The sequence below is a fragment of the Epinephelus moara genome, chromosome 6, assembly GCF_006386435.1.
Source record: "Epinephelus moara isolate mb chromosome 6, YSFRI_EMoa_1.0, whole genome shotgun sequence".
In the NCBI taxonomy this organism is placed as follows: Eukaryota; Metazoa; Chordata; class Actinopteri; order Perciformes; family Serranidae; genus Epinephelus; species Epinephelus moara.
In genome coordinates this window covers 36267640-36281232 of record NC_065511.1, presented here as the reverse complement: position 1 = coordinate 36281232, position 13593 = coordinate 36267640, and the positions used below count along the sequence as shown (strand labels likewise).

General features: G+C 41.7%; 1 protein-coding gene across 1 annotated transcript; it reads right to left on the bottom strand.

The window, feature by feature from the left end:
• Positions 1 to 4884: 4884 nt before the first annotated feature.
• On the bottom strand, positions 4885 to 12649 carry LOC126391478 (E3 SUMO-protein ligase ZBED1-like). The gene is made up of 2 exons (XM_050046292.1): positions 12596 to 12649; positions 4885 to 7159 (listed from the first exon to the last, which is right to left on the bottom strand). Exon 2 carries the CDS (start codon positions 7069 to 7071, stop codon positions 5485 to 5487), a length of 1587 nt encoding a protein of 528 aa, XP_049902249.1. The 5' UTR covers positions 7072 to 7159; positions 12596 to 12649; the 3' UTR covers positions 4885 to 5484.
• Positions 12650 to 13593: the final 944 nt, after the last annotated feature.

Sequence of the window (13593 nt, the reverse complement as noted above, 5' to 3'; positions counted from 1 at the left end):
AACGGAAAACCTAGTCACCGTTTAGGAGGACAGATACGGCTCAAATGTCCCATATACATCGAGAGTTACACATTATGACAATCTTAATAAAACCGAAGTCCCTCACACAATAACTGATGTTTGCATAGCATAACTTGCATTGGCTGTAAAGCTGTGGATGATGGTCACGGAGATAATCCAGCAGATTTGTAGTGTTGCTACCCTTGGCTGCAACTTTCTTTCTGCATGTTCTGCACACAGGATAGTTGTCCTCCACCAGCTGTCCCCTGGCATTCTTCAGAAACCCAAAGGACGCCCAGACCTCAGACTTTGTGCGTTTAGTTGGGGGGGGGAAATGTCCCGAGTGCCGCTATTACCACCTTCCGCCATGTTGAATGAGGCTGTTATTACATATCCTGATAATCCACCGCGATAATGCAATTAATTTAAACATAAACGGTCATTCTTACCGTGTAAAAATTAACCGAGATTTACCGTAATATCGGTAATCGTTACATCCCTACTCTGCAGTTACACTTTCAAAACACTAGTCAGCGGTGGAGGTTTCTGTTTAGTGCTGTGAAGTTTAGTTGATTTAAAGCACACCCAGAACACACATTAAACACATATTAAACATGGCTTAATAGCGACAGTTTCAAACACAAGTACACAAATCAGCTTCACTATAACTCGCAGCATTCACAGACAAACACTTGTCTTTATCTGGACACATTTTCCCCCCAAATATAACATGCTAATGTCATTAGCACAAGCTTATGGCATTTTACATTGTATAAATTAGCCTAGCAGCTAGGGATTTTTTTCCTCTTCTCATATAAATCCAGGGACAACAGCAACATTTAACAAAGGTAACGGTACATAATTTAGCTCCATTACAACTCACAAGGTTCACAGACAAAACAACTGTCTTGTACTAAACACGTTTTCCAAACAAATACAACATGCTAACGTGTTTAGCACAAGCCTATGGCATTTCACATCGTATGAATTAGCCTAGCGACGCTATGAAGCCATGATAAATCCGGAAGTATAAATCTCTGAAGGATAATTTGCACACTAGACTTAAAATACTATTTTTGTGGAGGCTTTATTGTCTTCACAATTTATTGTTTATCTCTGAAATAAAAGCAAATAAAAGCTACGTTTCCACTGAGGGAAATGGTTACAGCTTACAAAAATAAATAATTACAAAAATAAACAGGAGGTCTGCGTTGTCGCGACGTCTAGTTACATTCCAGGGGAGGTGCACGTCAGGCTACGACGTAGGTGACGATGTAGGTTCCATGTCGACACAGAGCCTACGCCGCAAATACGGCGTTGATTCAGTGCAGAAGTATGAATTCGCCATAACAGAGACTCACATGCACATGCAGTTGTGCCACTACAAAGAACAGAAAAGCTCAGGTATCAACACACACAGAGGGAGCATGACTTCATTCTCTCCTCAGAGCTCCAGTACCCCACTATATCTTTACATGGCAAATAGTTGTTTGCCGCTCTATTAATGCTCTGAACTGCCGTCAGATTAACGTAAAGGAGTGGATATCTTTATAGAGGATTTAGTTACTCACCCAGGAAGAGGAGGAGGAGGAGGGAGAAATTACGCTCTGTGTGACAATGAAATTATAACCCAGGGCAGAAGCTCACTACTGTAACCATGTCCTCCAGCTTATTGATCAAGACGACGGAATCACTTACTTGATGTTGATCAGTTTTGAATTAAAAAATGAGCGCTGGCAGGCTGCAGACATTGCAAGAAAAAAATTCAAAAATCACGTGTTGACATTATAATGACATTTTATTTTATTTCATTTTATACTCATTTTATTTTGCATTGACCATTCAAGTGACAATTATTTGCTTAAACAACAGTGAGAGAAGCATCTGACCCTACTTCTGTATCTGTCGATTTTCAGAAAAATCATCGAGCGCTGACATGCCTTATCTCTCCTGGTGTCACAGTTTCATGTTTACCCGCTCCATATTAACCTCTGGTGGTATCAGTACAAACTGTGGCTGTGACCTGCGTGACCCAGCCAGCCTCTGTGGGTCTGAACAGAACAGGCCGAGTCCCAGAGCCTCAGCCAGACAGATCAATGACAGCCTCAGGCCGTCATTGATCAGGGGACGAAGATAGCATCATCACTCAACAAGGAGCTGCTACACATGTTACTTGTGTTAAAGCTGGAAATAAAACGGCATCCACGTCCAGCACCTATATGTCTTCATAATGTTTAAATGTGCAGTAAGTACGACTTTTAGTGCCCTAATTGATGACAAGATGTGTGCAGGGGGTTTGTAAAGTTGCTGATCAATACCAGCGATTCAATGGCTGCGAAAAACCTCCTTTCTCACCTCCCGAACAAAACCTCCTCACCTACATCTACTCAGTCCCCTCAAACTCTCTCAAAAGAGCATGCTGTCTTTAAAAGCAAATCCATTTCTGGACCACAAAAGAGTAGTGTGGGGGTAAACAGCACATCACAGACAGCTGGCTCTAAAATATTGTGGTGTGAGGGTTGAGCTGATGGATGATCAAATAAATCTGCCATCTCTACTTATTAGCAACTCATCCTGTGTACAGTATGTCGATGTTTTCTGCATTTCTACATTTATTCAAGTCAAATTGATTCTGCTTTATAGGTTCAGTGTGTAGAATTTAGGGGTATATATTAGGGCTGTCAAAATTGCTCAAAAATGACATTCGAATATTCCTTGTAAAAATAGGTTCGAACCATTGGAATTTTTATTTTTTTTTCGCATTATGTCCACAAGAGGGCAAACTAATACAAGGAAACATACTTCTATATGTATTAATACAAGGAAACATAACTACTTGTAGGTATTTTTATTTCAACATAAACGTCTTTGAAAACATTTACATACCTACACATTAAAACACATAAAACAATTATCTATAACATTACGTTAGAAACGACCGTGGACCTCTCGCTCACCCTCCCTCTCTGACCCGTCAGGCCACACCGCTCACGGAAGCGCTGCGAAGAGCCTCGAAGCGCCAAGAAGCGAAGCCAGTTTCCTTTTGGCGCCCATGTTAACCGATTGTGTCATCCACACCAGCTGCGCCGCGCCGCGCAGCTCCGTGGCCGGCTCTGGTCTATTTTCTGCGCAAGCCGCGAGCGAATGTGGCAAGCCGGGTGACGGAAACAACAGCTGGGAGCGGAACCGCTTGTCTACCAGCGTGGAGAAATGCGCGTCTGATGTGAACGGAAGTGCTCCGGCTTGTGCGAGAATTTCGGTGCGCTGCGCTTCGCAGCACCTCCGCGGGCGGTGTGGCCTTATGCAGTGCATTCAGTGCAGCGGCCCAGGCCAACGCCTACTCGCAAAGAGGACAGCTGCGGTGGTGTTTTTTTTCTCTCTCCACAATCGAATATCAATTTTCACATTTGAAGGTCCATTTTTTTTTCAAATTCGAATTTATATTCGAATTTAGAATATTCGTTGACAGCCCTAGTATATATTGGCAGAAATAAAACATATAATAAGTACGTTTTCTTTGGTGTCTAACAAGTTGTAAATAACTACATAGGGAGCAGGTCTTTGTCCATGGAGATCACCATATTTTGCATTTGCATTTTTACATCCATCACTGTCGTCAGCGTCTCGGCTTTTCACTGAGCAAATGCGCAGTGGAGAAACTGCCTTCCACTGCTGGAGACGTTATAACCACACAGCCGAGCGCTCCGCCATCCACTCATTTTGTTATTCTCATACAGGCAGACTTTAAGGTGCTCTCAAATGGATTCATGCATTAAAATAAAAGGGTGAGGACTATCTGGTGACCACCTCTGATGAAACATTACAGTATGCAAACACAACACGGCACAATGCCAGCATAAATATTCCACAATGGACTAGCAATCGCAAATGGGTACAATACAATAATCGTTTCATCATCGAATCATTGCCCTCTGAATCGTAATCGTGAGGTGCCTCGAGATTCCCACCACTGGAGCACATATTAGCTGTGTTGGCCAGCGGCCTGTCAATGGCAAGACCAACACCACTGGAGAAAAACTGATTTGTAACATGAAACTGCTTTATTCAGTGTTTTTACCTGTTTAAATCACACGGTTTGTCTGTTTTGGAGAGGAGGAGACCTCTGTGGGTAATTCGGCTCATGGTGAAAACCTTATGAACATCTGGATCAGAAATAAGGTGGGCACACATTAAGTCAGTGGTTCCCAACTAATGGGTCATGGTCCAAATGTGGATCACTGGTCCATTCTGGATGGACCGCAAGGGACTCGCAAATGTGTTAAGTTTGTAATTCTTAAGTACAGTGAATTTCCAGCACAGAGCTTTTATTTTGCAGTACCGTTTCCTGCTGTAGAGTGAGTGACTAATGGACAGCTACTTACAGCAAACTAGCTCAACAACATGGCCCAGTGTGACGCTGAATATATTAAACTGTGTGGACCTTGAGCTAATAACCAAGGAGAAATCTGGACCCCATGGCTGTACAGGTTGGGAACCACTGCATTAAGTTATCGGCGCACATTAACAGGCGCTGGGCTAGCTGTCCATTTGCGTTGTGCCGAACAGCGTAGGGAATTTTTTTAGAATTTATAAGATATAATAGCTTTATTCAGTGTTTTTGTTTTGAAGAGAGAGAAACCGCCGCAGATAATTCAGTAAAAACCTCCTGAACAATGAGTTCATTGTAAATCTGACCGGGAAAAGTTTCAGCTAGTTGCAGTCTGCAGTCCTCACCACTAGGTGCCACTAAATCCCCCTCAATTTTACACACTTTGCTTTAACAATGACAAAAATCTGCTGCATTCTTGCAACTGACAATTGATCATTTTGGGCTAAAGAACCTTATGTCCACAGTAGGGCTGCAACTAACAACTAATTTGATAATCGATTAATCTGTTGAATATTACTTCGATTAATCGATTATTAATCGGATAAAAAGACAATAACTACATTTCTATCCTTTCCAGTATTTTATTCAAAAAACAGCATACTGGTCTTCTTGTACCATGTTCTTTCAAACAACTTGCCAAATAAAACAAAGCAAATGTTACAAAAATTGTTTTTTTATAAAGTGCACATAACATTTACATTTGTTCTCAACACAAAAACCCTTTTAAAGTCTTCCTTTTAAAAGGAGCCAAATAAATTAAATAAAAACCTTATAAAATAAATAACAAAAATAATAATAAAATGTATAAAGTGCACTTCTGTTTGTAGCTGAACGTTTAACAGTTAAGAAAAACACATGTATGTTTTGACAAATTTCACATAGGAGGCCTTTCCAATCATTCTCAAACAATAACCTGTTCAAGTCTTCAGTTTAAAAAAGGGAGGTGATTTAGCTGAAGAACAGTTTCAATAACAAAGAAAAACATATAACACAAACCAAGTGTTTCACAGGCTTTGCCAAATGGCTCTTTAACAACAGGCCATGGAGGTAGAATTGGAGTATGAAAGAATGGTTCTGCAGGAACACCCTCATTCTCACTGACTTACAAGAAACTGTGCATTGCAATGCAAAAATGTTAGCATGTCCACATGCTCTGGGCTAAGGCTGGCTCTCTTCTTGGAAGCGATGTTGCCTGCTGCAGAGAAGAGGCGCTCAGATGGTGTTGAGGTGCCAGGAATGCATAAGTAGGACTTTGCTAACCTGGCCAAGGTGGGATATCTATTCTCATTAGCCTTCCACCAATGTAATGGATTTTCTTCCTTGGGAAGGGGCTTCTCTCCAAAGTATGTGAGGACCTCGTTCCTCACTTGGCTATTGGGATCCTCACCTTCCCCCTCTCTATGCTCTTCTTCACTGCTGGTTTCAGAATCAAGGAGTGAGTCAAGTAAAGAAAGAGGAGTTGTAGGTGCAGGAGCAGCTACAGTAGTGGTGGAGGTGACACTGGTTTGCTCATGGACACCGTCACACTGCTGCTGATGATCCCTTCTCACTTCGAATGCCTCTGTTTGCACTTTGGCTTGCACCTTAAAGACCTGCTCAGGCGTCAGAAACTTCAGTTTTCTGAACCTCGGGTCCAGGGCAGAGGAGAGGATCACCGTGTTCGGTGCTGTGTCAGAGAATGTAGTCTCCTTCTTCCATCGCTGTTGAAGCTGCTCTGTAGCAGTGACTTGGAAAGCCTGCACTGCTGCTGACTCGAAGACAACAGTCTGGGTGGACTTCACTAGCCCCTTCACAAGTGGAGGTACTGCAGAGATTGTCGTGTATTTTTCCCCACTCATAAACACAGTGGCACATTCAAAGGGTTTAAGGGCTGTGGAAAGCTCTTCAAGTAGGCTCCACTGGTCGACTTTTAAGTCAAGGTACCGTTTGCCTCTCTGTGTAACAGTCGAGTCAGACAGCGTGGCAGTTACAGGCCACCTTTGCTCAAGCAGTCGGCTAATCATATAAAATGTGCTGTTCCATCTAGTGCTTACATCCTGAACAAGCTTGTGCTGAGTTGTTCCCATTTGTTGCTGTTTTTGTCTCAGTTTGTTGCAGGCTAGCTCACTTTTTCTGAAGTGTTCCACGAGACATCTTGCAGCCCCAACTGCTTTTTCAATGTTTGTGTGCTTCAGTGAAGAATTGATCACCAGCTGCAAGGTGTGTCCAGCGCAGCGGACTGAAGACCACCCATGCTTCTCCTCAAGTACTTTTGCTGCAGCCACAATATTGGCACCATTGTCATGCACAATAGCAATAATTTTGCTTGGGGGAATTTCAAACCTGGCTACTACCTCTCCCAACCATTCTGCAATGTTGGATGCTGAATGTCTTTCCTCTAGTGGCATGGTCGTAAGGCAGATTGACTTCATGTTCCATTCGTCTCCAATGTAATGGCATGTAATGCCAAGGTAGGCTTCCGTGGCTACACTTGTCCACACATCAGTAGTGAGAGCAATTTTGCTCTGGGTGGCTTTTATGTCAGTCTTCACTGCTTGGAATGTCTGCTCGTACTTCCTCTCCATCAGTTTGGTAAAATGGGTCCTCGAGGGAAGAGTGTAACCAGGGTTGAGGACGTGAATCATTTGTCTAAAACCTTCATCCTCCACCATTGATAGTGGCCTCATGTCAGTTACCAACATATTCAGAATACCATCAGTCAATGCAGCCGCTTGCTGTGGTGTGCAGACCTTCCTTTGCACAAAGTCACTAATGTTGGGTTGTTTCTTTCTGAAATGAGAGAAACCATAATATGGTTCATTATATTATAATGAACGTACATAGTAGCATCATTTACGTGTAACTCAATACATACCTTGTTGATTTCATTAATAATTTCTGATGTAAAAGGCAAATAAAGACAATGCCACCACATAAAAAAACAAAATTAAATAAATGGACATTGGGGATGCAGCATACACCAAAAATAACACAGAAATGTAACTAATCAGATCAGAACTGGATCAGATATTGTACACGTTTCTGTTGTGAATAATATTCACTAAATATTAATTTTAGACTGCCTCTGAATAATAGCATGAAATATTCCAGCAACTCCATAACGTTAGTTATACTAAAGTGTCTCTCCAACCTAAATAGATTTAAATAGCCTTATGGGGCCCGGCTACATTGATCCATTATGAAACGAACCGGAGATATTTCTGTCCGTTACGTTTATTTCGAAATTGGTAACCGTGCGTTTTCTCTCTCAAAACGGAGTCAAATCTGCCGGAGACCGACACATTATCAGCCCCGCGTTGCAACAAAGGGATAACGACGTTACTCAAACAAAAGGGCTGGCGTGCTGAACTCATGAATGCCTATTGCGACTCAAAACAACACAGCAAATGAAGTCGTCGCACTCTCCAAAAAGTTCGTAACACTTTGAAAGTTAATACACAACAGTTGCTGCTGCGCTTCGTTAAAAAAATCTCCTCGTTAACAAAAGATTAAAAACACACAAAGACGGACACGACGGATCAATGTACCCGGGCTCTGGATTTATAAAGTTACGTACTGTGAGTTCCCTTCATCCATGGCTCCAACATGTTTCCTCTTCAGGTGCTCCCGCAGTGATGTTGTACTACCGTGCCATGCGAGGTCAACGCTGCACATTTTGCAGGAAACTGTCTTCTTTGAAGGCTTTAACGTAAAGTGTTCCCACACTTTTGACGACTTAGGTCGTACACTTTTCTCCGTGGTATTATTAACCTCCAAACGTTTCTCCACTAAACTATCTGTACTGCTTTCCTCCGCCATTTTTTCCACTAAACTATCTGTACTGCTTTCCTCCGCCATTTTTCAAATGTTTCCTCCAGGCAACGTAGACAGCGTCGTCACGTGAGCTGCACATGACCCATCATTGGCTGGCTTACTGCCACCACATGAGACGTAGCCGCAGCGCATACAGCGCATGCGCATAACATAGATCCAACGAATCGATGACTAAATTAATCACCAACTATTTTTAGAATCGATTTTAATCGATTTAATCGATTAGTTGTTGCAGCCCTAGTCCACAGACCAAATGTGTGGCTTTGTAATTAAATGCTTGCATTTCATCGCAGTTCCATGAGCAGACCTTTGTTTTCTTTTTATTACATTTTTTGGTCTTCTGTTTGGTTCTCCATCTGAATCATATTCTCTATACATGTTCATGCAGGTGTGCTCAGTGCCACAACGAAGATTTAAAAAACAGAATCAGGCGTATGCATAGCTTTATAAATCTGACAAAAAGAATGCACACGCACTTTTCTGCCTTTGAATGTACACACAGTTTTAGCTGTAAATCTCCACAGAGTTTTATGCATCTGGCCCCAGATGTTTCCAAAGTCTGATGCTGCACCCTCCTTCTCAAAAATATTATACTGTTACCATCTTTTCTGTATCTTTAACCTTACTCTGTGAATGTCTCTACAGATGTTTCTTCAATGGCATTCTCCTCTCCGGCTTTTACAATCTCAGTATGAGGCCTTGGTTAGCCTTCAGGTTCACCTTGTTAAATTTCTCCACCGCTCTCTTCTCTCATTGAAACGCCTCCAGTATTTTGTCTGAAAAAACTCAGAAGTGTTTACATAGAATCTCAACATGTTATTAGTCAAACCTGCTTTACCAACACAAGCAGAAGCTGCGTTTTTTTATTTAAAATGTCCAATACCTCTAATTTCTCCATAAGATCTAACAATTACAGTTCTTGACATGCAGATGGATCCCCGATGAGGAGCTAGAAACGTTGCGAAGGAGAGGGACGTTTAAAATAAATTGCGTGGATGCTGCCACCACAGAACAGTCCCGGATTAATGGAATTGGATGGATGGAAATGAGGACACAAAACAAATGCCTTCTTTGCCGCCATCTTGACTGTAAGGCAGCCAGGAGGAACAATTTCACCAGGTACATGGTCCCTCTGCAACCATGTCATGACAGCGGGAACGTTTCAGAAGTAGAGCGTTCTGCCTGCCCAATTTTGTTGATTTGGTCATTTTTTTCCTTGACATTTGTGCGTCTTTCATAAGTAGTAGGCAGGGTATGTAGTTAAATATTTTCTTTTGTCATTTTAATTGTGTTTAATGTTATTTCCTACTTTGTTGTGCTGTAGCCCACAGACACATTTTATATCGTAAGAAGTCCATTATGAATGACGTGGATCAGTGATGTGTTGTTGTGTTTTAGTTATCAAAAATACATATATCCCCATAATTTCATTGTATCTACATTTCACACACAGTGCTTGTTAGCAGGAAAACTCAATCCACTCTGTGGCTCTGTCAAAAATAGACAAGGCATGTATTTTTCTTAGCCTCTGGGGTGGATCTTGAAGGTGTTGTAGTGTGTGCTGAAATCACAAGAATTATCCAGAGTGGCTGTGATCAGCTCAGACAGCCGTCTGGCGAAGATCTGCACTCTACTGAGTGCACTTTTTCAGTTTTACTGCAAATTAATATCTGTTCCAAATATAAGTCGGTGTCGGTGTCCTTGGTTAATAATCGGTGTCAGCCCTGAAAAAAACATGTGGATGGACTCCTCAAACAGATATAGGCAGGTATAGACAACACATTTTGAGCTCTTCCTCAGTCAGCATTTCTATATTATTTCACATATGACATGTTGATAGGTTTCCTAACACAGATATGTACTGAAATGGAAATGATGTTTTAGATCTTTATAAATGTGGTATTAAGTATCACTCCAGTCTTTCATTTTACTCTAGTGTGAGCTTTACGAAAGAGCGCCGGGGGGCTGTGAAAAAACCCAAGAGTAGCTGTGAAAAAACCAAGAGTAGGAGTGAGAATATAAAGACAGAGCTGTGGGAGAGCAGAAAGCATGAGGGGATTGTGATGAAGAGCATTAGGAATAAAAGGAAGGTGCTAGAAAGAGGGAAGGGGAACACAGAAATGGAGGACAGTGGTGTGTTTATGTGTGAGTGAAAGGAAGAAAAGAGAAAAAGGGAGGAGAGAAAGAAGTCCAAGAGGAGGAGGAGAGCGACAGAGGGAGGGAGAGATGATGATTTGTGGCTCTCTCCAGTGTGCTAGCGTTACAGGAATGGCCCTCCAGGGCAGCATGAAAAGCCTCTTGATTGTTAGGAGTGGTAACTGGAGCCCCCAGCTCCTTGCCCTGATAGATTTATTTACATTTCAGCGCCTGGACCCCACTCAGAAAAAAAAATGATACGAGGCAGCCGGGGCATCAATATTTTGTAGTAGTGATGATCCTCCTTCGCCCAGCCCCCAGCTCTTTTGTTTCATGACGATGACTTAATGCTGCTGGTGATGTTGCATGTTGCGCCGGTCCGTCATTGGCTGGCATAGACACAATTGGTTTACTGGCCATTATATCCATAGTCTACATTTGGATACCTAATATACAACATTGCCTCTAGAGATTTTCTTTAAATGGCTGAGTCTCTGAGTCTTTTTGTCTGTAATTAACTTTAACTAACACTTAATCAATTGCTATTTCACAAATGTGATTGCATTATCACATCTGATTGAGCAGCATACAGCACTTTTCAGTTGTTGCACCACTATGATTACTTTCAAGTCATTCCAAATGGCAAGGCTGTCACTTCATTTTGAAAGGCTTAAAGACATTAGTGCAGAACCCCCGCCGTGCGAAATATTAGACCAAATGTGCAATCTAAAATTAAAAATGACCCTCAAGGTTTTAATTTCTGCCAACTATGTAATTACCACCAATCAGCCAGTGAATACTGCGTTTTCTCTCAGCCTTTAGACTCCATCTTTGTTTAGTGTTAACTGTGTTTTTTGCGAGGGTTTTATTAAGATTTTACCAACAAAACATTTTCAGTATCATCTGGATGATTGTCACAGTAACATTCTCCATTGTGGATTTGCTTAAAGGAGCAGTGTATAAGATTTAAGGGGATTAGTTGTGTCTAGGATTGAAGATTGCCACCAGCTGAAACTAGTATTGATTAGAATTCCTTCAGTGTTTATTGTTAAGCGTCTGCGCTGTCTATAGCGGTGGCCGGAAGCATTATGTTTTTGGATTGTTTGTCTGTCTTACTTTCATGAAGGCAATATCATAAATGCCGAGAGGGACTTTTATCAAATTTAGCACAAACGTCCACTTTGACACAAGGATGAACTGATTAGATTTTGGTGGTCAAAGGTAAAGTAAGGTCACTGTGACCTTGCGTCCATCTCAGTCTGGTGAAGGAAACATCTCAAGAGGGCCGTAAGCGAGTTTTCTTATATGTGGCACAACCGTCCACTTGGACTCAGAAATGAGCTGATTAGAATTTGGTGGGCAAAGGACAAAGTTCAAGATCGCTGTGACTTCACTACTAAACATGTTTTTTGGAAGTCATATGCTAACTCTGACACAGTTTCACTCAAATGTATAAAACAGTGGTTTTCTACATTTTTGTGCCCAAGGCACACCAAAGGGCAAGCCGAAATCTCAAGGCACACCTGTATTTGTATCTGTGTACAATAGCTTCTAGAACATGCATTCTCACTCTTATCAAGACTTAAAACAGTAAAAATAAGAAAAAATAACACAGGTAGACAGTTGTTTGTTTTGTTTTTTTTCTCTTTTCTTTCGGTGGTAGGTCGTCTTCGCTGGTGCTTTGTCGTAATTTGCTCTCTACAATAAAGTGATCCATTGTCCCACTTGTGTGTGAAGCACCCATGTTTTTATAGACATGGAGGTAAGTGCAACTCGCCTTCTAGTTGAGGAGGCTTTTACTGTTTAATCTGCAGAGGTCTCTTCCTCTCCAAAACAAATGGACCAGGTGATTAAACTGGTAAAAACCCTAAATAAAGCAGCTTTACATTAAACAAAGAATCAGTGTTTTTCCAACACTGCTTGTTGTTGAGGGGCTGCAAACGGCTGACGTGAAAATGCAAAAACGCAAATGGCCCTGTCTAGAGCCAGTGTTCAGTTTGTCCATTCTTGGCTACTATAGAAACATGGGAATGAGACACGGCTCCATAGACGAGGACCTCCTCTTTATGTAGATATAAACAGCTCAGTCCAAGGTAATAAAAACACAATGATTCTTATTTTCAGCTGATCATACACTAAAGGAAACGTACCTGATATATTCCATTTCTGCAAATATATGCCCCTAAATCCTACACAGTGGACCTTTAATAGCACCTACAGTAACTCTTTAGTGGGAAGAGATCAATTCTTACTCACTCCTATTTTTCCAGCCGGTCAGGGGAAACCGTCCGCACACAGTCCAGCCTCTGAAACCTCAGAGCTCCTGCCCGGACAGAGGTCAGCTGCAGACATCGACTGAGCTCACAGTGAGAGAAAAGTCTGGAGAGTGATAACAGGAAAATATTGTGTGTGTGAGCTTTTGTCTCCTGTTTCTGGAAAAAGTCAAAACAAGATTAAGAGTCTGTGAGGCACTTCTTAGGCACAGCGGTTTTTGAGTTAAATATAAAGCAACCATGGCAACATGCTCATAGTGACAATGCTAACATGGTGGTGTTTGTCAGGTAGAATGTTTACCACGTTCACCATCTAATTAACCAACTGCTGAGTAGCACCAGATGCAAAGTTAAACTGAGGCTGATGTGAATGTAGTTTTGCAGGCATTTTGTCAAAAAATAAATAGGATTTATCTTCTGGGGAACTACAGATATCTGCACAAAGTTTCATGGCTGTTCATCCAATGGTTGTTTAGATATTTCAGTCTGGACCAAAGTGGTGGACAGACCAACAGACGAGTCACTAGAATATGTTGCCATTGTACATTTCTTTTAACCACAGATATGTTTGTACATTTCATATGTATCATATCAACATCACTAAACTGACGTAGTTCAAATTGTACATGAGCTGAGTTTCTTATTAGTTGGAGGACAGGATGGTGAATAGCGTGAATTTCCAGCTGTGTTTGTAGCGACCAAATGGGGTATTTTTTAACAAGACGTCAGGACATTTCCCGCTGTGTTTAGGCCCTTTCACACTGCCTGTTCAAGACAGGAATATCACGCCGTAATGCTGCCTCGCCGTGCTGTATGTCAGGTATATCACCGAACGTCTGTGGGACAGGATCATGTTTTGACGATGTGTTATGCGTACAACCCACCTTGAAAAATTTAAAAAGTAGCTGTTAGCAGTTAGCAGCTAACTCAAAGAAGAGGAACAGTGGACGTAAACGTACACAAATTGTAAGGTCCGAGAGC

What these genes read in the sequence shown, in the direction of transcription:
- LOC126391478 (XM_050046292.1), bottom strand. Translation starts at nt 7,071, where the DNA reads ATGTTGGTAACTGACATGAGGCCACTATCAATGGTGGAGGATGAAGGT.